At 37.4% G+C, this 22,357-nt stretch overlaps 1 protein-coding gene across 10 annotated transcripts in view; it reads right to left on the reverse strand.

The window, feature by feature from the left end:
* Positions 1-22,357, reverse strand: part of Osbpl6 (oxysterol binding protein like 6) — a 190,143-nt gene that overhangs the window by 52,219 nt on the left and 115,567 nt on the right. For all 10 annotated transcript variants that reach the window (XM_070020161.1, XM_070020210.1, XM_070020202.1 and 7 more), the window contains 6 exons: positions 15,461-15,553; positions 10,643-10,765; positions 7,623-7,676; positions 6,447-6,560; positions 6,170-6,340; positions 1,874-2,006 (listed from right to left, as the gene is read on the reverse strand). In XM_070020161.1, the coding sequence (XP_069876262.1) occupies positions 1,874-2,006; positions 6,170-6,340; positions 6,447-6,560; positions 7,623-7,676; positions 10,643-10,765; positions 15,461-15,553 (688 nt within the window). The remainder of the gene's footprint in view (positions 1-1,873; positions 2,007-6,169; positions 6,341-6,446; positions 6,561-7,622; positions 7,677-10,642; positions 10,766-15,460; positions 15,554-22,357) is intronic.

Genomic DNA, 22,357 nt, shown 5'->3' on the forward strand with positions numbered 1-22,357 from the left:
ATCTACGTCTCATGGCTGAATATAACAGAATAATAAGGCTGCTAAGTATGTGTCCAGGGCTTACATACAATCTCAAGTACGGTAATTTCCCAATGAGCCTCTGAGAAAGATGAAGCAGGAAGAGCAAGAGACTGAAGCTGATAAACCAGTCAGGAGACTGGATGACCATCAGAGACAAGGAGAATGGCTGGCCTAAGACAGGAATCAATTGAGGACAAAGTCAGACAAGTGGAAGGTTCACAGAGGATGTTTTCAAAGAAATAACAGAGGTTGATCTTGACTGGATGACAGGAAGGAGGGTCAAAGACCTGAAAAGCAGCATGACATCTTTAAACACAAACATTCACTGTGCTGTTAAAATACTAAAGTTTGAAACATAGCTCTACTTTAGCAACCATAAAAACTAAGCCAACAGAGCAACATTCTCTGGACCTAAGTTTCCCAGAGGTCTAGACCAGAAGTTGACTTAAAACTGCTGAAGGTTTAAAATTGCTGCAAAAAACTGTAGAATCCTCAGAAAGTGACCTAAGTTTCCCAGAGGTCTAGACCAGAAGTTGACTTAAAACTGCTGAAGGTTTAAAATTGCTGCAAAAAACTGTAGAATCCTCAGAAAGTTAAGGTCTAGCTTCATTATCCAACCTCAAGTTACTATATCATCTGAGTATTTGGTGACTACTCCCAAGGAAAACCTGTTATTGAAATGTAAGCTGGTCATGATTATGAATATAAAATCCCTCCTAAATTATAGTTTCACAGAAACTTTGAGTTTGGGATGTGGCTGTCTCAGAGGTTTGATAAAAAAGCTGTAGCTTCACATATAACTAGAATGAAAGGACATATTGGGGGTAGGTTTGAGAGACTAACACAGATTGACAAGTTTTAATTTCTTTTCTAAGTGAGAATATTAAGAACAGCTATCTATTATAATTTCATATAAGAAAAACTTAAAAATTAATCCTGATATTACTTCAAGATGATTTGAACAAACTAAGTCGGGCTGGGAAGGTGACCCAGTGGTAGAGTTCTTGCCTTGCATGCATGAGGTCCTGGGTTCGATTCCTCAGCATTACATAAGCAGAAAAAGCCGGAAGTGGAATTGTGGCTCAAGCAGCAGGGCATTAGCCTTGAGCTGAAGAGCTGAGGGACAATGCCGAGGCCCAAAGTTCAGGCCCCATGACAGGCAAAAAAATAAAAAGAAAAGAAAAAATTAAGTCAACTGAATCCTATATTCCCTACATTGCCCTTGTTTTTCTCAACTTTGAAGATCAAATGAAAACCATCTGATTGACTAGAAATGGCCTACAGATCAAGTGTGGACCGATGTGCTCTGGCTGATCAAGGAGATGGTAGGAGACTAAGCAACTCAGATTGGGCAGAATAAGGGACTCCTGTGTTAGTTTAGATGATTTAAGATTAGATCAATAGCAAACACCCCATAAACAAGTAACTATAGATAGAGGATGCAGTGAATTGGAATTTTGCTGGATCTGGTTTGGAAACAGATACTTGTTTTACAGGAAAGAAAAGCAATAGAGAATCCTAGAGTGGAAGACAGTGCAGAGTACAGGAGCATGGGCTTCCAGGGTTGGGGTGCTGTGAAGAAGCCACAGGGAACCAGTAAAGAAAGCAGAAGAGAAGGCTGAAGTCAAGGCATGGGCAAAAACTTAAAGATTCTTGACAGTGTGGGAAAAATGGAAGGTAAGAAACCTGGGTCATGACATGGAGAATCATCTAGTACATAAAAATAAGGAAAAGGAAAACCCAGGGACAATCACAGAGGCTAGGATTAAAACTGCAGCACTCTCATCATGAGTTTCTGATTTGGTTTTGTTTTGGTCCGGACTTACGATAGGCTACAGCAACGAGAACGAACCTTCTGCACATCTGTCCATTTCTTCTGAGTCCTGCAGCCAGGCCGCCACTTTGCTCTGGCCAGTTGTGCAGGTTGCAGGGAGACTACTGCTGCTTGGTAAAGGGGACTGCCAGGGAAAGCTGTTTGATTGCACCTAAAACAAACAAGAGCAGAGAAAGCATATGATTACATAAAGCAGAAACAGTACAAATGTCAGGCATTATAGGTGCCCTGAAAATGACATGAAGGAAAGAATGTAAGAAAGATTGCATTCAAGAGGTAGAAGAAAAAAAAGATGTAGAAGAAATTTCTGGCTAAACATGATATGCACTCAGTGAGTGGGAAATTCATAGCAGTAACAGAACTCTCATTAAGTAGGGAGCTCCACCATTCAGGAAAGGGGATAATGTTCAAGTTTGTCATGTGTTATACCCATTAGATCTGGCAGCTCAGGTCCCAAGCATTTAAAAATTACTCAGCAGATTGTATTTTATAGTATTTTCATTGAAATACTCGTGTTTCATTTTTGTTGTTGTTTTGTTCTTTGGTGCCAGTCCTGGGGCTTGAAGTCAAGGCCTGGGAGTTGTCCCTGAAGTTTTCATTGTTGTTGTTTTTGCTCATGTATCTACCTATTGAGTCACACAGTTCCACGTCTATCTTTTTGGTAGTTAATTGAAGATCAGAGCCTCATGAACTTTCCTTTCCAGGCTGGATTTGAACCACAGTCCTCAAATCTCAGCCTTCTGAGAAACTAGGATTACAGGCTTGAGCCATCAGCACCAGGTACCATTGAAACACTCTTAGTTCCTGACGTTAGGCTTTTCCACTTCCAGAGCCTTCTGTGTCCTACGGTCAGCCACACGTGACTCCCAAATCCATTACCCACCAGCAAGAAGCCTTCCATGCTGAAAACTGTATAAAACGGCAATCTTGCCATTTAATGCCTATTGCTATAGACTTTCCATCTACATGAAATATGTAGAAACCAGTGTGAGTGCAATCAATACTCAGTGAAATAAACAGAAACTTATTTTCCAAGAAGCTGAAATAATTTTCAAAGTCCATATATGTCTTTAATATTCAATTACAACTGATTGGGTCTCTTCTAAATCATTATAAAGTGAATGATGCCCATACTTAGCAAATCTAGACATATTTATTAACCACACAGAGCCACAAACCAATTAACATTCAGGAGCCTCCTAACTTGATAGACAGAAGGGATAAAACATACAAAAAATGACTTCTCTTCAGTCTTCATTGCATTTGGAAAAATGTAATGGAAACCTTTCACTGACTTAGTCATAGAGGTATACGATTTGCAATTAGAGAAACAGATCTTTGTGAAACCAAAGTAAAGAGCTTTCTTATTGCCAGACTAATGGTGGAGAGGATTGGGTTTCAGTCACCATTCTCAGATATCACCTAAGTTATTTAATAAATACGATAGGGGACAAAAATAATGCATCTTTTAAACCAACACTTTGTGCCAAAGATGTAGGTAGAAGCTGAAAAAAACAAACAAATTAAAAATTCATGTTTTCCAAGAAATATGTAGTATATATTTTTCATTTAACTTGGACAAATAGTGAGATTTATCCTATCCTGTGTTAAGAGCACAGCAGATCCAGAGAAACTAGAGGAATATAAAGGGAATCTATAGGACCCCAAACTTCCTGGTCCTCTAACATTCTGGCATGTTCTTTTTTAATTTCAGGATTTGTTGGTATTAGAGCTAACGAACGTAACACTCTATTCCTAGAGAAAGATAATTCAGTTCTTCAGAAAGCTGCAACCAATCATGTAAGCAATGTCATTGTTAGAATACAATTAATGGGATTTATCAAACTTTATTTAAGTAATTTCTACTGAAATAAAAAAAAAACTGGCTAGTGAAGATCTTCTCCCAATCCACAGGCTTTCTATTGATCTTGCTAGCTATGTCCTTTGCCATGCAGAAGCTCTGCAGCTTCATGCAATCCCATTTGTCCAACCTTTCATTTGTTGTGTTTTGGGGGCTTTATTAAGAAAAATTTGACTTGTGCCAAGGAGCCCTAGAGTTTCTCCTATTCCTTCCTGTAAAGTTTTCAGGGTGTCTGCTTTGACTTTGAGGTCTTTGATCCACTTGGAGTTGATTCTGGTGCAGGGTATTTTGCCAGCATCATTTACCGAAGAGGCTGTCTTTCTTCCATTCTATTTTTTAGCTCCCTTGTTGAAGATTAGGTTGGCTATAGGTCTGTGGGTTCATTTCTGGGGTTTTCAGTTCTATTCCATTGGTCTTCAGGTCTGTTCTTGTGCCAGTACCAAGCTGTTTTGATTACTATGGCTTTGTAGTAGAGTTTGAAGTTTGGTATTGATATTTCTCCAGCACTGTTATTTCTGCTAAGAATTGTTTTTGCTATTCAACCTATGACCCAGCAATCCCACTTTTGGGCATTTACCCAAACGATCACAAACGAGGCCACACTAAAGCTACCAGCACAAATAAGTTTATCACAGCATTACTCACCATAGCTAAGATATGGAACCAACCCAGATGCCCCTCAGTAGATGGATGCATCAAGAAAATGTGGTATATATACACAATGGGAATTCTATGCCTCCATCAGAAAGAATGACATTGCCCCATTTGTTAGGAAACAGAAAGACTTTGAAAAAAATCATATTAAGTGAAGTAAGCCAGGCCCAAAGAAACATAGGTCCCATGGTTTCCCTTATTTGCAATAACTAGTATATGTCTAGGACAAGCAGAAAAGGTAAAAAGCTATGTACATATGGCCATATAAGATGATGCTAAATGAAATGAGCCCCAGGACAGGGACACAAGAGGTTTTATCTTGCTGTTGTTTTTAATGTACTTATAATGTACTCTGTGATTTTTTTGTTTCTTTTGTATGTTCTTCCCCCATAGTATAACCCCTGTTTTCACTGGATTTGATTCCAGTGCCCTGCATCTTGTATATACATTTTTCTAATTTGAGGAGGAGAAGGGAAATAACAAAATGCTAAAACAAGGATACAGGTTGACCCATTGTAACAATGAGACTTACAAGACACTATGTTGAAAATAAACTTTACAACTGAATAGAGTAATGTTTCATTGAATCTGTTTGAACTCTTGCTGTTTTTTCAATAAGGGGTGTCTAAGTGCTTTACAAAGGAAACTTAGACCAAGAAAAAAGAATCTCTACTGAATTGTTTGTGAATCCAGTCCTTGTGGCAGGTGTCTGTCCTCAACTTCAGGCGTCAAGTGTGAAACTGGAGTAGCCCTGGGCAGTTTAATGCTGCTGTGTTTCAGGAAACGTAATTATTGAAGCAAAGGCAGAACAGCTGCCTTCCCGCCTGTTGTCCTGACCATGACTTTTAATCAGGAAATCACACTAACTTCTATAACACAGAAAATGAACTCTTTACTACAACCCAAACAACAACTTCAGCCTCACTTGCCCAGCACCTGGTATAATAGAAGTGGTGCCAAGTTTAGGAACAGATTTAGAATCCCATGATGGAATGGCTATACTACTTATGAACAGATTATTTAGTGGCTCTGATTTTTGGCTATAGGGAAAATAAAAGATGAGTGAATAACAAATGCTTAGCACAGAATTGGTCACTAAAATAGGCTCTACATTCTCCAGCCAACCATCATTAACTCTGTGACAGACTTACTAGCCTTTCTGAGTCATGTATACATTATAGCTCAGGGCAAGAAATCATGTTTCACTTTCAAAACTTGGGGATCATTTTTTTTTGTCGTTTGTGGGATTTGAACTCTGGGCCTGGGCACTGTCCCTCAGCTCTTTAGCTCAAGGCAAGTGCTCTACCACTTAAGCCACAGCATCACTTCCAGTTTTCTGGTGGTTTATTGGAGAGAAAAGTCTCACAGACTTTGCTGCCCAGGCTGGCTTTGAACTGTGATCCTCAGATCTCAGCCTCCTGAGTAGCTAGGATTTCCGGCGTGAGCCACCAGCACCCGGCGGGACCATCTTATTATTATCCCAGAATGTATCTGATTACTGCATGCTGACTGAACCACTGCTTGTTCTACTTCCCCAGGTTTTTACAAAGTCACATGAAAATAGAAGGTAGTCCATGTATTAGAATGGAAAAATAACTGAAAATGCTTTTGGTAATCCACATTTCTGCCCAGTTTATACTTGTATAGCTTTAATGCCACTGCCACTACCATCTGTCCTCTGAGAGTCAGTTGCAAAGCAAGCTTTCTCTTTTGGGTGTTTTCAAGTAAGACACAGTATTGGGTTTGCATCATTTTTTAAACAATTTGCAAGCTGATTTTTTTATAGCGCAAAGCCCTACCTTTCCATCTACAACAGAAACATTTGCAGCTGGGGAGGACTCAGCTGTAGAGGTTGCGGGAAATATGTGAAAACTAGCATCTCTTGGTGATCTCACAATTTCATTCTGACGATACAATCGGTGATGGCGGAGTTTGGAGACCCAAGCATCAAACCAGTCCTGGGATTTCACCTGAAACAGTGAGAAAGAGGTGAAGGTCACTGGGAAACCAATCTCCTGTGTACCACGGCAGCATTCCTCTGCTCGTATCGGAGAAGCTGTTGAAAAGTGATTTCACCTTCAAATGATAGATGTGCTCCTCCGTGTCGAGGTCTATTCGCCGAGCTTTCTTTTTAATTGACATGACGGACAGTCCAACATCTATGCTCCCATGAACTTTCCCTTTTTGAATCTGAAATTAAAAGACTAATAAGTATGCCAGAAGGATATATAGTTTCCTGTGTTTCTATACTGAACTGTAGTGGGCAAAAGTAATTTTTAACTTATCTATGGAAAGTGGGTAACTATGCCTCTTTAATAAAAAGAAAATGGTTAAGATCCTTACAATGAGGACAGTTAAAGTGCTGTGACTTTACACCCACTTCAGTACACAAGCCTAACCAATTTACCTCTACTTTGGGCAACCCCACTAATGTCAGTTCTCAAAATTCTAGATTACATATCTTATATCTTCCTAAAATACAACTTCAGTGTTTTCTAAATTACAGTGGTCAACTTTTGACCTGTGATTCAGAACAGCCACAAATAGTCATCTGGACGACGGCGGTCAGGGAAGAACTGGGCAGGTGGGAGCAGCTGGCTCTTCTTCCGGCTGCCCACTTCTGATCAAGAAGACAGCTCACTATGGCAGAGATGGGGATAAAACTAAAATCTGAGCTTTTGCTGACTTCTCCCACACCATAACCATAAATTTTCTAGTTTTGCATGTACCCTGCTTTGTGAGTCAAACAAAAATAGATCATTAGTTTGGAATAATATTAGTGAGTTGTTATTCCCAAGACAAAAGGATGTATGAAATAGATATAAAATTCAAAGAGAGTTTTTAAAAGGACACGGACAAGAATAAAGGTTGTTTTAAATCTCAAAAAAACACATTAAGCAGAGTTTGCTGGGAAGTATAGAAAAAAATGGAGGTTATTTGCATTTTGTCTCCAAGAGAGAAAGGATGATTTTGTTAATGTGTCAGTTTTAGGTTTAAGCTTGTTTTTAAAAATATACATCAAGGTAATTATGGCAAATCTTCTTGTACTAGTTTGATTCTATGCTACTCTGATTATAAAAATAAAACCCCACTTTCTTTAGAACATGCAGTTTGGTGGCTCATTAAACATTATAGGCATAGACATGCACAAAGCTGGTAAGTGGGGCACAGGGCTTGTACAATTACTGTGTTTACTCACTTCAAGTAGAATTCTAAATCAATCCTGAAACATGTCCTGTGTGTGCTACTTACATCAAGTGGTGCCTTTGAATACTTTAACATTCCATTATCCAGGACAAAAAATCTCTGCAAGAACCAAACACACTTACTTACTCTCTGTATGCGAATTATATAAAACATTTGCAAATATGAGTCTAACGTTGCTTGACATTTCACAGTTAGTACATTTGATTACTTTAATATATGAACTCAATGCATCTGGCCACTGTCAGTCATGTTAAATGGTAAGGATGTTGGAGCTCTAGCTCTGGGCTATGAGTATTCTACAAGGGTTCTTTTACACATAACTCAATACAGATGGGGTCTTTCCACCATGGTTTTTCTTAGCAAGAGGAAATCTGAGTCTGCAGCTAAGACTTACTGAATGAATCAACCCTGGATATTCCTGAAAGTGAAAAAGAGTAGGAAGAATTCCTCAAAATTTGACAGGAATTTTTTTTCACTCTGTAGATAAATTCCTGAATTTCCTCTGGATACCTGGATATTTCCTAAAAATTCTACTTGCATTACAGAAGCCAATAGACCAAATCTAATCATAATTAATTACCTGGAATGTGTAAGTGCCTTAGTAGTATGTTTGCATTTCCCAGTTCACAAAGTGTTTGCACTCCACACTAAGAGATTAAAAACTAAGAGATTATTTTAAAAGGGATTAAAAATTATTTCCAAATTACATTAAGGATAAAAGAGAGAGAGAGAAAAGGTTTTTTGGGCAACTGATTTCTGCTCCAAGGCCATCCTGGACCAGTCTTGAATGGACTTAGCTATTCTGTTCCACAAACACTCAGGAATTCTCTGCTGGTGGTCTCCCTTCTATGGGCAATTCAAAGAGAACACACAACTCTCAGGACTCAAGCAGACACTGGGTCCTGTGCCCTCCTCTAGGTCTACATATGGAAGAAGAGTCTCTCTGTTGCTGAGAAATTACTCTTGTGGGAAGTTTTTATGTGATTTAGGAGCTCATAGCTGCTGAGGTAGCTCTGGGGTCAACCTACAAGCCTTTTGTTTCAGATTTTGGAGTTCAACCAGAAGAAGGAATCTCCACATGGAAAAATGTTCAATTATTCAATTAACTATAATTTGGGCAGTCAACTAGGCTGATACTTGTATAAATATATGGTGGTATTATCGGTTTCAAAATAAGATCAGAAGAAAGGAAAGGTGAGAGAAACACCCATATCACTTATGCAGTATTATGTTCAAAGGCAGAAAGTTGTAGAACCACAGCCAGTTTGCTAAAACATAAATGGAGGGTCTTAACAGCTAAGAATTTATCAAATGTGTTTCTTTTACTTTTTTTCCTATTAAAAATATTTCTATCCAAGAAGGTTAGTCAGAGTAACATAGTGTGTTTCAGAGAAAAGAACTGAGCAGGGCCACAGACTTGAGGAAGCACAAAGTCAGAATAAAGGCAAAGGAGGTCCTAGGAAGGATCACCAAACAGTCAAGACTCAAGGAAGAAGATGCCTGGCAACAGGGTTATGGATTCAGAGGTAGAGTTTCTGACATGGAAAGGGTCTGTCAGTGACCCTTTGATGGCAAAAATCCACTTTTGGAGACAGAAGGCTGGGGTAACATTTTCCAACTTGTCATTTCCAAGTCTTTCCTTTAAAACGAAAAGAAAAACCCCTTACTTCAAGAAAGGATAAATCCATACCTTCCCTGTTTTGAGGGAGTGGGAAGTCACTACTCAGCTATTTGGAATGACAAATCCATCTGCTTGAGATGAAAGTCATCTGTAGAGGTAGTAAGGAGGTGAACTTGCCCTTGAAATGATGCAGATGACAGTAAAAATGTCCTACAAAGGGTTTATACTTAGAAGAAAACTTCCTCCTCTTTAGCACCCAGAATTTTTTTCCCTTTTTCTCTGTTTTCTGCTTCAAAGAAGTTGTGGCATGAGCTCAAGTGATCTTCCCACTCTAACCATTCAAATAGGTTGGTACTACAGGCATGTGCAACCATGCTAAGCAAGCACCAAGAATTCTTGCTATTTAGATAGCTATAACAATGTATTAAAAATGTTCCCCCTAATTAAAACTGGGAGATGGGAATAGGGATGTTGGGAGGGAATAAAAGAATATGCTACATTTTAAAGTGCAGAAAACAAACTTCCTGGATCAGCAATTTTCCAAATTAAGTTTGTTCTAGTAACAATTGTAGTAATTTATATCAAGGAACTAAATGGTATTCAATTAAAAAGATATCCACCATAATAGCTAGCAGTGAAAAGTTAGGATGTATCTTAAAGATTCAAGCAATAAGAAATTGGTTTAAGGCTGTGTGCCAGTGGCTCATCTCATGCCTATAATCCTAGCTACTCAGGACACTGAGATCTGAGGATCACAGTACAGAGCCAAAAGTAGAGCTGTGGTTCAAGTGGTAAAGAGCTAGCCTTGAGCAAAAAAAGCTCAGGGACAGTGCTCAGGCCCTATGTTCAAGCCTCAGGACCAGCACAAAAGAAGAAGGAGAAGAAGAAGACGAAGAAGAGGAGGAGGAGGAGGAGGAGGAGGGGAAGGAGGGGGAGGAGGAAGAGGAGAAGGAGGAGGGGTAGGAGGGGGAGGAGGAAGAAAGAAAAAGAAAAAGAAAAAGGGTTAAAATGGTGAGATACAAGTGCCTGGAATATATGCATGCATTTAGAAACCTTTATATTTAGAAAAATATTTAGTGAGAACATATCCATAATAATTTAAGTGAAAAAAGCAGATTAGATAATAATATGTATAATCTGGATTATATACATAATTTATTTATATAATTTATATTATATAATTTGGATTATATTTTATATAATTCTATATTATATATGATAAAATATACATTTGTAATATATGTTATATAATATATATAATATGTATATATTGCAATATTGTATTAGAGATCCAAGCAGGTATAACAGATTGCAACTGGTATGGTTAAAATAAAGCCTTAGAAATTAGTTTTACATAAATAACAATAATCTTGATTTCCCATGTAATAAAAACAAAATCTTCTCTAAGAAGATGATGTGAACTTGAATATGATAAAAATGTTACCTTGTGCCAGCCTTTTAAAGGCCATTTTCTTTTCTTCAGCATAAATCCCTCATGTTTGTCTGGTTTCTGGACATTAGTTTGGCCTATTTTCAGTCCTTCTATAATTTCCCAGCTGTCAGCTTCCTGAGAGAAAAGAAAAACAAAATCACATATTTTCTGTGGTTAATGACACACTTAAAGCAGCTTCTTAAGGAGAAAGTCATTTCTGAAGCAACACTCAATCTCCCAGAAATATGAAAGATATTCTGAAGCAAACTATGAGACCAGATGCAGCCATGTACTTTTAAGTGGAGGTAAAAGGAATTTCCCAGGTAGACCTGCAGGCATTTGGAATCCATCAGGCTCACTAGGGCTACCTTGTTGTCTACTTGAGGTGAAAAAAGAATTTCGATTGCTTGTCCTCAAAATGTGTAAGAGAAATTTTCCTTTCCTGGCAGTAACCTGAGCACAGAGTAACTTTTAAGTTTCAAAATAAGGCTGTTTTGATGACAAATGTTTGATTAGTATGGATTAGTATGATTAGTATGGCTTTTTGTATAAAAATGGAAAGGCCATAATGATCTAAAGTGGCTCATAACTTGCTATTAACAGAGAAGAGAAGTGCTGTTTTCCTCTCCTGGTGTAGTTCTGAGCAACTCAGAGTGGACATCAAAGTACTTAGTCAACCAAACACCTACAACCCAGAGAGCTATTTTTGATGGATATAATCAAGAAATTCAAAGGAAAAACTCCATGTATATGCAAATAGATTCGCCAGACCTCTCTGTTCTTAGACTGAAGTCAGCTGTATGTAAGACATTTCTATTTTTAGTGGTCTCATCCATAGATAGTATCTCCCAATGAATAACAATTTTATTTCTGACTACATCCTATTTAAAGGCTAGTGTGTTCAACTGTATATGTGTGTGTGGTGTGCGTGCGTGTGTGCATTTATGTGTGATGAAAAATATTCTTTATAACTCATGAATGAAAACATTTAATAATAAGTCCAAGTACTTTTTTTAGTAATTAATCTCAGAATATAATAAAAATATATTCTCTTGGAGTTTAACTGGAAAGGGGAAGAAGAGGGATAAGACAGAAATAAAAAAGTTAAAATGTATTTTTCTTCACAAATGCTGTAGCTCTGAAAAAATAATTCCATTTTCTTTGATACAGTATTCCTAAGCTGAGCAAAAGAAAGAGAAAATAATCCTAACATAGTTCTTAAAGTAAATAAGCTGTCAGTTGATGAACAAAGGATAAAACCAGAACAAATAAGACAGGTGCCAGTGGCTCACGCCTATAATCCTAGCTACTCAGGAGGCTAAGATCTAAGAATCGAGGTTCAAATCCAGGCCGGGCAGGAAACTCCGTGAGACTCTTATCTCCAATAAACCACCAGAAAACCAGAAGTGGCGCTGTAACTCAAGTGGTAGAGCACTTGCCTTGAGCTGAAGAGCTGAGGGACAGAGCTGATGCCCAGAGTTCAAGCCCCACGACCGACAAAAAAACAAACAAACAAACACACAAACAAAAAGAACAAATAATGTTCAAACTATTTTAATTATAAATGCAGCTGATATTACAAATAAAATATGTAAGAAATAAAACAGCTTGTCAGTACAAAGAATCTGCATTCTGTTTTCCATTATGCTGAAATTCCTCCCTCTATGCTAGTAGACTACATTAGAAAAACTAAGATAACTTTCTAAAAATTAAATACTTTTTTGAAATTTTAATTGATATTCCTTTCTTTCTTTTTCTTTTCTTTTCCTTATTTCTTTTTTTGGCCTGTCATGGGGTTTGAACTCTGGGCCAGGCACTGTCCCTCAGCTCTTCAGCTCCAGGCTGGTACTCTACACTTGGGCCACAGTGCCACTTCCAGTTTTCTGGTGGTTTATTGGAGATAAGAATCTCAAGCCAGGCGCTGGTAGCTCACGCTTGTAATCCTAGCTACTCAGGAGGCTGAGATCTGAGGATTACAGTTCAAAGCCAGCCTGGGTAGGAAAGTCCGTGAGACTCTTATCTCCAAAAAACCACTAGAAAACCGTAAGTGGTGCTGTGGCTCAAGTGGTACAGCACTCAGGATAGCTCCCAGGCCCAGTTCAAGCTCCAGGACCAACTAAAAAAAAAAAAAAAGAATCTCATGGACTTTCCTGCCCAGGCTGGCTTTGAACCACCATCTTCAGATCTCAGCCTCCTGAGTTCAGCTAGGATTACAGGCATGAGCCACTGGTACCTGTCTCCTTTCTGCTTTAAACAGTACAATTTTCTAGTTCTACTTACAATAGAGACAAAAGTCCTGATGTGATCACACCTGTACTTGACTAAATATTCTTGTGAGATTATATAAAGTTTAAATTTTTTTATCTAATTATAAATTAGTAAAGCCAGAAAGTAATGTGGCCTGAGCTTCTTCACTGAAAGAGACATTTCTTTTCTCAAGGATATCTTGTGTATGTGTATACATGTGTGTGTTTAAGTGTATGTATTTATATGTGTGTTTGTGTGTATATGAGAGCGAGAGAGAGAGGGAGAAAAAGAGAGAGAGAAAGAGAGAGGGGGGAAGGAGAGAAAGAGTGAGAGAGAAAGGGTATGTAGCTGGGCTGGTGGAGTTAAAAAACATCAAAGAATCTGAACAAATCCTTAGCCAGAACAATGTGTACTTCAAAACTCTTCTACTACCAAACAATGCCCAGGAAGCCTATCTTCTCTTTAAGGGCCAACAGATGGTGAGATGCACCTTGTACCTGATTGGTTGTTTCCTCTAATTCCATAGGATCCCAAGATACACTAATACACAACCGAAGAAGGGGTTATAGCAAGATCCAAATGGGAAACAATATGGAGAATTAATGGACAGTGGATAGTGTTGGTGCCTCACCAAGATCAATTGGTCAGGTACTGGGAATAGGGATAACTATGGGAAATTAACGTTTGACTAAGTTAAAGCCTTAGGTCTGAGAAATTATTCTGTAATTATAAGTCAAATGTGAATGAATTTGGGGAGCTATTGTGAAAAAAAGCTTTAATCCAATGCTTGGCACAAAACTGGTGTTCGATAAATACTATCAGCCTTTTCCAAAGCCCATATTTATTTATTGTCGGTTTCTCATTTTAACTATAAGAAAAACTGGATGTTTGCAAGAGATATGAGAGTTCTATTTACCAAGTATGCATCCTTTATTTGTTGTTTAAATGGAAGTCAGTCACTTTTTATTCCTCTACAAATTATTTTTACAGTTTAATAATTCTCTCCTTTCCATGGCTTACCCCTCTATTCCTGTCTGACAGAATACACTTTGCAGCTTCTCATGGCTTTAAAGATGTACAAGTGCACACATTCCATACTACTAAAGTAGTTATCTGTTCTTAAAAGATGATGCTTAACACAGGAAAGGCAAATGAAAGCATCAGCACTACATATTTAGAAGCTCATCATCTTTTGAAACAAAGTGCTATTTTTATATGAGAATTCAGAATGCATAGTATTTCCACAGTTTCCCAATTTGAGTCAGCCCACTGAACATCCCAGGGAAGAATGGAGATGAGTGGGGCACTGTCTCCTCAACTGACTTTTGCATTTTAGACATAAATGACTCTAGATGTTTCCCAGCCTGACGAAGAACAGCTAAAGGGGAAGAAAAGGCATCTAGGAAATAGAAAAGGTCTTAATAATCTATAGTATTCTCTCCAGAGCTCACTGGGAAGTAGGCCGAATGTGAACAGACAGGACCTGAATGCATGCTGGCCTCTCTGTATAGCTGCTATTGACCTTGCAGGCCATACGGAAAGCATCCCTTATCAAGTTGGGAAACATCTAAGATTAAATTCATGATCTGTTACTTATTTGCTTTATTTTTTAAAAACTTGGGTTATTTTCAGTTGCTACACTTGTAAAGATCTATATCTATATCTTTATCTATCTATCTATCTATATATATATATATATACATGTAAAGTGTTATAAACATCTACCCTGCATGCAGTATGTGAACAACGGTGGTGGCTGTAGTTATTGCTATACCCAGTGGTATTGTTTTTCATTAGCTCAGAATAGAAATATTTGCTTATCATTCCAACAGGGAAAAGCAATAGTTACCCTTTCTTTCTTCACTTAAAGTAAGGACAATTTTATACCTGTTTGTGAGAACCCGAAAATTCAAGCTGTGAGACCCTGAAAGGATTGGGAGTCTGAAATGCCTTCTTCCAATACACTCTCAGAACACTGAGAGTTTTCCTGGAAAGGTAAATCAGTCCTGGCTTAACGAGAACTCAGATTTTACCCTAAACTGTGTGGGAGCCTAAGGGTAGACTTAGGTTTATGCAAATTGTAAGCTGTTTACTGTTTAGCTCTCCTTCCCAATATAAGAAGGTTACCTACCACTTGTATACAAAATATTGTCACATGTTGAAGTCTGTAGCTTACTTCCTTGCACAAGACCAATAAAAATCTTGGTTTCATGGAACCTTGGGATCTGTTGCCTGCAGAAGGTTACAGGTCCCCTGGGACCCAAACCTCAGTTGCATGGTCCAGTCTCCCTTATTGCATTGCTCCTGATTGCGGCAGATTAAGAAGCACGTGGCCGGTTGTGACACCTTTCTATGAAACCTTACAAATCTAAGAAAAATGTAGTTTCAGCTACTCTCTTCTTACATGAAGTAGAAAACCCTCCCCCAAAACTCTGTACTTATGGGAAGCAAAAAGAAATAGAAGAGATGCCCTAGAGTTAGCATCCCTTAAGAAAGCCAGGATAAAAGTTATTCACAGTTTCACAGTTCATTTGACCCCACAGTAAAGACATCATGCCAAAGCAATCACATTCTATCACTGACCTTGGAGAGGGGGACCGGCTCTGGTTCTAGCAATTGCCGACTTACAGAAGGCTCTGTGCTGGAGGAAGCAGTCCTCTCCAGTATGTGGATACTCTGCAAATGAACAAATCATAGCCAGGATTAGAACACCAACTTCTCATATCAGTGGGCAATGACGGGCACAGACAGAGTTAAAAATGGCAAGTGCTCCAGAGGCAAAGACAACAGCAGCAGGAGAGTTCATCAGCACAGGAACTCAATGCTTCTCTTTCAGGTTCATTACCAAATTCCTGCTAAACCTTAGGACACACAAACTCATTAAGCATGTTTGACATTTCTATACCTTTACAGAAATGGCTCATCTACTTCTCACACTTACCAGCTTTCCATACAAATATCTATACATCTCTCCAACAGAAAATGGCAATGCAGAGAAAGATCCGTGTTATAAAGAGTCTTAACATTCTTTCATTTCTTTTTTTTAATTTCATTTTTAAAAATTTTATTTTATTGTAAAGAGGCTGTACGGAGGGGTTGCAGTTACATGAGTAAGGCACTGAGTACAATACTTGTCAAGCATTGTTACCCCTTCCCTTGTTTTCCCACTATCCCTTCCCGCCCCCACCTCTCACCCTCTCTAACCTCTCACCCCCAAAGTTGTAAAGTTAATTTCCAATATACTGTCTTGTGGGTATCATTATTGAAATCCCTAGAATTTCTTGTAAATGCAAAAGAAAATAGCTCAATGAATGCAAGAAAAAGTTTCTTTTAATATAACTTATGTGATAATTTCCTTGGTCTTAATATGACAGTTAATTTCATGTTCTTTCAGTGACATGGAAACTTATGTCACTTCACTGAAGTTGTTATACCTGTTATATAAGTTATATAACATATATTGTATTCATGATTATTTTTATAAATTTATTTATTTTCTTATATAAGCAATTATATTATATATGATTATATAACATATATTTATATAATATCTAATATAATCTAATATGTTATATAATTAATACTATTATATTATATATTAATATATGTTATGTTAATATATAATATATAAATCTAATATATTATGTGTTGTTTATTATATTTATATATTTATATTTATTATATAAATTATATAACATATATCTTATTCATGATTTTTTTTAAATTTTATTTTATTGTAAAGATGCTGTACAGAAGGGTTACCATTGCATGAGTAAGGTAATGAGTACATTTCTTGTCAAACATTGCCCCTTCCCTTATTTTTCTCCCACTATCCCTTCCTACCCCTACTTACTCACTCCTCCCCCTCCCCGTCAAAGTTGTAAAGTTCATTTCCAATATACTGTCTTGTGCGTATCATTGTTGCAATGGGTCATCCTGTGTCCTTGTTTCAGCATTTTGTTGTTCCTCTTCTCCTCCCCAAATTACACAAATTTATATACATGATGCAGGGTACCAAAATCAAATACAGTGACAACAGGGGAAAGAACATACAAAGGAAACAAAAAATATCACATAGTAAATTAAAAACAACAACAACAAAAAAGATCTCTTGTGTCCATATCTTGAGGTTCATTTCAATTACTATCATCTTATGGGCAGTTACCCAAATGATCACAAACAAAGCCATACTAAAGCTACCAGCACAACTATGTTTATCACAGCATTATTAACCATAGTTAAGATATGGAACCAACCCAGATGCCCTTCAGTAGATGAATGGATCAAGAAAATGTAGTGTGTGTATATATACATATATATATGTATATATATAATGGAATTTTATGCTTCCATCACAATGAATGGCATTGCCCCATTTGTTAGGAAATGGAAAGACTTGGAAAAAATCATATTAAGTGAAGTAAGCCAGACCCAAAGAAATATAGGTCCCATGGTTTCCCTCATTTGCAATAATTAGTATATGTCTAGGATAATTTTATCAGATGAACAGAAAAGCTCATGATTTTTAAAATCAAATTTCCTCTCAAATCCTAAAGTTACTACCTAATTTCCAGGTCAACTTTGTAAGGCATCGTGAGCCCACAGAGATGGCAGATGTACTTACCCAACCAAGGGTCTCCCTAGAGTGAGGGCATTGATGCATACTGAATGCAATTTAGCAGTCTAGAGTACAATTCCATGTGGCTCTCCAGCTTGGCAAAAGTATGCTCTCTGGGTTAGTGATCACTTTCTCAGTACCTCCTGGGTAGCAAGAGGAAATCTGACAACACCCCTGTGATCTAGTTTCTTCAATAGAAAGATAGACAATGAGACCCTTAATAATAGCTGAATGGTTCAGTGTCACTTGCGCAGGGAAGCCGGACTCCAGATGATTGGCCGAGTGGGCTACATGTTATTTACTACTTTAAATTCATTTCAAAGGTAGAAAACAATTGTTGGGAAAGTTTCAGGCTACATCTACAGATTTCTGTAACTGACTCAGTTTTCATGCAAGTTTAGGCAGTAGTGTCAACTTCCTTGAAGTGGTTCATCTATCTTATTATCTAACCTGTTTTCATATTCACAAATTACACAAATATTTTCCAAGAAAAGCATGCAAAATAATTCAGAAATTTCTAAAGTATTTTTTAAGCCTTTGAGTTATTAGCCCTGTCTCTTCATTGTAGACAATTTTAATCTAGGAACACAATTTTAGGGCTAATAATAACTTTCATGCGTTGGTGGTAGTGGCATTGCTGCTGGCAATGAGCATGTATTGACTGCTTTCAGTCTCTGATCTCTATGTTTTCCATGAATTATTTCACCACATCTCCACAAGAAGCTATTAAATTTACTTTATGGCTGATTACACAGTGAGACACAGAGTTGGTAAGTACTAGAGTTGGGATGTCAATCAAAATTTTATTTTAGAGTCCAACCTTTTAAACAATAACTTCAATTGAAGTTAAGGCTAATGTTAAAGGAAAAGAATTACAGCAATTTCAAACAGCACTGTCTCTCAACAACAACAAAATGATTACAGAACTCTTAAATATCATGCAACCTTAAGGTTAATTTCTTTGTCACCCTTTGAGCTACCTCAAGGTTAATTTATAGTTTGTAATGTACAAGAACCAAGAAAAATCAGTAAGTTTTACTTGGGATACAGTGCATGATGTAACTAACAGAACCTAAGCTTGGCAGTCACACAGACTAGCATACCAAACACTGTTCTGGTTACCATGTGACTCAGACAAGTGACTAACCTCTACTCTATCTGTAAAATGGGGACAATAATACATAATTCACAAGTCACTGCAGGTCACAGAGTTTACCCAGTATATGAATTGTGCAGCTCAGAGACTTGCAACAGTATGCACTTACCATCCAGCTGTAAATACTATAAGCAACACAAACAAATGCCTAGGAAGCTTGCAAAATTCCTTTGGCCACAAAAATGTCTACAAAACTCTTCAGGGAGCCATTTGAGAATAATAAATTCTTCCTTATATGGCCACCATCCTACTCCTTCAACTGCTATCAGCACCACCTTGTAATATAGTTTGGAGGCTATGGATGTGAATGGAGGCAATGCCCTAGATACAATGGGAAGCTAACAGGAACTCTGGCAACTTGGACTCTGCCCACCAAACGCCTGCCGAACAAGTGTGGGCTTGCCTTCTGCCATCTTAATAATTTCCTTTAAGGAGTTTTTTTTCTTTTGATAACATGAGATATTTAAATCATGAAAGGCAAAAGGCCACGGCTGAAGACGCAGTAATCCTACTTACTTCATGTCACAATTATCTGTCCTTCACTGAAAGACAGCAGCATGAATTTAATAGTAAGCCGCCATGAAAGCTCAGCTAAAGTCAAAGCAGAAAATTTTAGAAACAGTAGCTGAAAATAGGCTCTGCAGCATACATGGGAGACCCCGGAGGGAGAAACCACCACCACAGCCAGTTCTTCCTGTACTGAAATGGAGTCATTCTGAATGACCAGCTAGTGATCACACGTATCTATTCTGCTTGTGGAAACACTTCTCATAAAAAGCACTATTTCTTAGCTATTAATGGACCCACTGAGTGCTCCATTGATAGATGAGAAATAGTTTAATGATCTTGACTTAAGTGACAAAAGGCATAGGAATAAATAGATTTGTAATTTCCATGGCTGCCTTTAAGTAGAAATGAAAAACCTAGACCTTATTCAATAGTGAAGTCACTCCTTACCCTACTGTTCTGGAACATTCCGCAATGTAGCACAATTATTGGTGGCCAAAGCCACTGTAGTGAGAGTGGGGTTGGGAAAGATGGGGGAGAATGATGGAAGGGATGACATTACTCAAGATGCATTGTACTCAAAATGACATGTTGAATTGAAACATCTTTGTAAAACCACTTAAAGATAATATATAAAAATATTTTCAGAGTGGATACTATCATGCTTTCTATAACAGGTACAAATGAAAAGATAATGCAAAGAAGCACTAGGCCATTTCACAAGCCAAGGTCTAGAACACATAGGTTCACCTAAAAGAAAGGAGAACAGAAAAGAATACTAATCTATCTTCAGTCTCCTACAAGGCTTCCACAACTACCAGAAACAAAAACAGAGTTTTGGTATATAATCTTTCACATAGTTTACTAATAATGTAAGCAACAATAGAAAGGTGATAAAGCACTACCAACAACAAAATATAATAATCCCATATGTTCCTTTTAGAATTTAAGTATGCAAAGTCAGGCAATGTGATTACCCTTGTAAACTCAGCAGGTTTATCCATGATTATGTCTATTTGTACTCATATATACTTGCTGAGTGAAAGAATGAATAAATATTTGTTGTAATATACAGTGCCTACTAAGGTATGAGATTAAATGTAGATAATGAAAAAGATATAAAGTGGCCCAGCCCATACCTCAGAACCTTAAGGAAAATTTAGGAAATTCCTTCAAGTTTCCCATGTAGCAGGTTCACCTTCATTTAACTTACACTCTTATACTCATAGAGTGAGGGCTTGCAATTTTAATAAAGCAGTTGACAATGTTATCATTTTTATTATATTCTAATTACTATTTTAAAACTACACACACACACACACACACACACACACACACACACACACACACACACACACACACACACACACACATACACACACACACACCCTTCATTGCAAACATGCAAACATTTGAGGGTAAATACATAAACTGAAAAATAGCTCAATACCACCCAGAGCAAGAATACATTCTTCCAATATCTTTGTATACTTTCTTTTAGCTTTTTTCACTGCATATACATACTTACTTTAAATTTTTGTGGTTTATTAATTTTATTTAGTTTTGAGATAGGGTCTCACTAATATAGTTCAAGTTGGCCCTGACCTCACAATCCTCCTACCTCCACCTTTCAAGCGCTAGGATGACAGGCATGAGTTACTATGACCACTTTCACACTCAATTATTAAGATTAAAATTGGAATTATACTATTTTTCAATTTAAACAATCTGCTTTTAAGTTACAACACTTATTTTTCCCATCACATTAAACACTCTTCAAAACATTTCAAGCAGCTTATAATATTTCACTGCATGGCTATGACAGAGTTTATTTAAATAGTTTACTCTCATTGAATACCATTTTGAATTTTTTACTACTATAAAATACTTTGATAAATATTTTACACAGAAGTATTTAAACCTATCTTTGGTTATTCTTGAATCCATTTTTCAAAAGCTAGATTATCTATAGTCTGATCTTATCAAAGACTTTAGATACATACTGCTACCTCTTTCTAAAAAAGAGCAATCCCTCAACCTAGTTGACAGGCGTAAAGCTTCTATCTCCTTGAGACTTCACTAATGCTGGCTATTCAACATTTCACAAAATCATTTCTTACTATGGATTCTAGGCAAAGAAATCTGACACCTGAAATATAAAATATATACACATATGCATATGTTTTTCCTTTACTGTTCTGAGGATAGTTAACCTACAGTCTAGGAGAATTACAGTGGATACTGGGCAGATTTTCTATTTTTCCCAGTTTAAAAAAAAACAAATAAAGCAGTTTTATAGACTTACAGTCCTTTGGGATGATGTTTTTATAGTCCTAATGAAACACCTAAAAGTGTATTCTGTAAGGGCAATGATTCCTAAATTCCCATAAATAAGGGATTCCTGGGGATTATTCCTTAATGACAGTCCCATCCTTCTCAATAATCTATACAGTTCGAGACCCTCTGGCTATTACATTGTGGTTCTATCTGTTTAGTGTTATGCCCCCAAAATCTAACAGGCAGTGTTAATCTTTAATCCCTCAAATAAACTTGCTGCTGTAAAAATGATTCCTAAAAACCTATCACCTCAGGATAGAGAAACCTGCAGTGTGAAAATGGATAAAGGCACACCTGAAGAGGCAAAGGGCTCCAGCAAGCACCCTAGGGACAGCAGCAACAGACGCTTATGCTGAGTGCTGAACCATTTGTGGGTAATGAGCGTCTGAGTGCAGGTGGCAGATTTCCTTCCAGTGTCTCAATTTCAGTTCATCTCACTAGCACCGAATCTACAACATAAACACTGAACAACAGTGACAGGGATCTCCGAATGGAAACAGCAAGAAAGCAGTGGGGCTGCTTTTAATGAAAAAGGCTAATATCAGTTTCTAATAAACAAATGATCAAATTTTCTCATTCCAAAAGCAATGCATATAATAAAAGCAGACAATTCAGAAAAAAGTATTGATAACATGAAATTCACACTCATGATACTGGTATTACATGATAACTATGAATATTCTGGCCTAGGTAGCATTTTCTTTATAGTTTCCCAAGCCAATAAAGATATGAACATCGTTTTTATTCCTGAGGAAAGAAATGAGGCAGTAGACAATTGAAGTCAGGTACTGGTGGTTCACACCTGTAATCCTAGCTACTCAGGAGGCTGAGATCTGAGGATTGTGGTTCAAAGCCAGCCTGG

Source organism: Dipodomys merriami, unplaced genomic scaffold (genome assembly GCF_024711535.1).
Source record: "Dipodomys merriami isolate MVZ:Mamm:240054 unplaced genomic scaffold, mDipMer1.0.p SCAF_1, whole genome shotgun sequence".
In the NCBI taxonomy this organism is placed as follows: domain Eukaryota; kingdom Metazoa; phylum Chordata; class Mammalia; order Rodentia; family Heteromyidae; genus Dipodomys; species Dipodomys merriami.